This window comes from Penaeus monodon, chromosome 22, assembly GCF_015228065.2.
Source record: "Penaeus monodon isolate SGIC_2016 chromosome 22, NSTDA_Pmon_1, whole genome shotgun sequence".
Lineage (NCBI taxonomy): Eukaryota > Metazoa > Arthropoda > Malacostraca > Decapoda > Penaeidae > Penaeus > Penaeus monodon.
Genome location: NC_051407.1, coordinates 6,495,657 through 6,496,783, shown reverse-complemented (window position 1 = coordinate 6,496,783; position 1,127 = coordinate 6,495,657). Strand labels below are relative to the sequence as shown.

Here is a 1,127-nt window from a genome sequence, read left to right as displayed (position 1 = left end):
TCTACACAATGGTTGTCGCTGCATAAAACAGTTGAATCTGTCTATGGCTGTGTGTACAAGCCAGAGGGCTGGCTAACAGATGATGAGCCTGAACCATGGCTAACAAAGGATGAGCCCGAACCTTGGCTAACAAAGGATGAGCCTGAACCATGGCTAACAAAGGATGAACCTGAATCATGGCTAACAGAGGAGGAGCCTGAATCAAACACCTGGCTTCCTGAGCCAAAGGACTGACTGCCGCTGAAAAAGCTGGAATGGCCTGACGAGCTTACTGAGCCGACGGTTTGACCTGCGCCTTGGCTTGCTGACTGAAGAGCAGTTTGGAGGTCTACCCCACTTGGAAGTGTTGGGTTCTCTCCGTCTGCGTAGTTGACGAAGTAAACTTCAGGGGTTGAAGGGCCAGAAGACGGTACCTCGATCACCCGCTGGTCTTGGCTGCTCTGCTTGTTCAGAACGTACACCACGTGTTCCTGCCTAGGCGGAGGAATGACCACGGGTTGCGGCCCAAGGCCTCCTTCGGGCGTGCGGATCAAAATGACATTAGTCTCCACACGAGGTTCGGGGATGTTGATAGGTCCGCTTGTCTGGACGTTGGAAGGAACGTCGTAGAGAAAGACGCGACGGTTCACACGAGGCGTCACACACCTTCCATCCACGTGGCGCACCTGTCCACCTCCACAAGGACCCTGATTTATTCCAAAGGTTAGTCCTGAAGATGTTCCGTGGCCGAAGGTCGTTCCAGATGAAGTTCCAAAGGAAATACCAGACGAAATTCCCTGTCCAAAGGAAGTGCTTCCCGACGAAATTCCCTGGCCAAAGGTAGTACCTCCCGACGAAATTCCCTGTCCAAAGGAAGAACTTCCCGACGAAATTCCCTGTCCAAAGGAAGAACTTCCCGACGAAATTCCCTGGCCAAAGGAAATACTTCCCGACGAAATTCCCTGTCCAAACGATGTACTTCCCTGTCCAAAGGTTGTCCCCTGACTGAATGTTCCCGAATGACCATGGGTGAACCCTCCGCTTCCTGGCCCCGGCAGGCTGTATCCCTGGAGTGTGCCAGCCGCAGCTAGTCCGATGACGGAAAGGAGAATCTGAAAGAAAAGCAAAATATTAATAGTCTGACAAAA

General features: G+C 52.3%; 1 protein-coding gene across 2 annotated transcripts in view; it reads right to left on the bottom strand.

Annotated features, from left to right (window-relative positions):
* LOC119586847 (secreted protein C-like) overlaps positions 1 to 1,127 on the bottom strand; it is a 2,252-nt gene continuing 1,125 nt past the window's right edge. The window contains exons 2-3 of one of the 2 annotated variants that reach the window (XM_037935574.1): positions 843 to 1,091; positions 1 to 776 (exon numbers count right to left, since the gene is read on the bottom strand). In XM_037935574.1, the coding sequence (XP_037791502.1) occupies positions 42 to 776; positions 843 to 1,091 (984 nt within the window). In that variant the 3' untranslated portion in view covers positions 1 to 41. The other variant, XM_037935576.1, reaches the window with a different exon arrangement.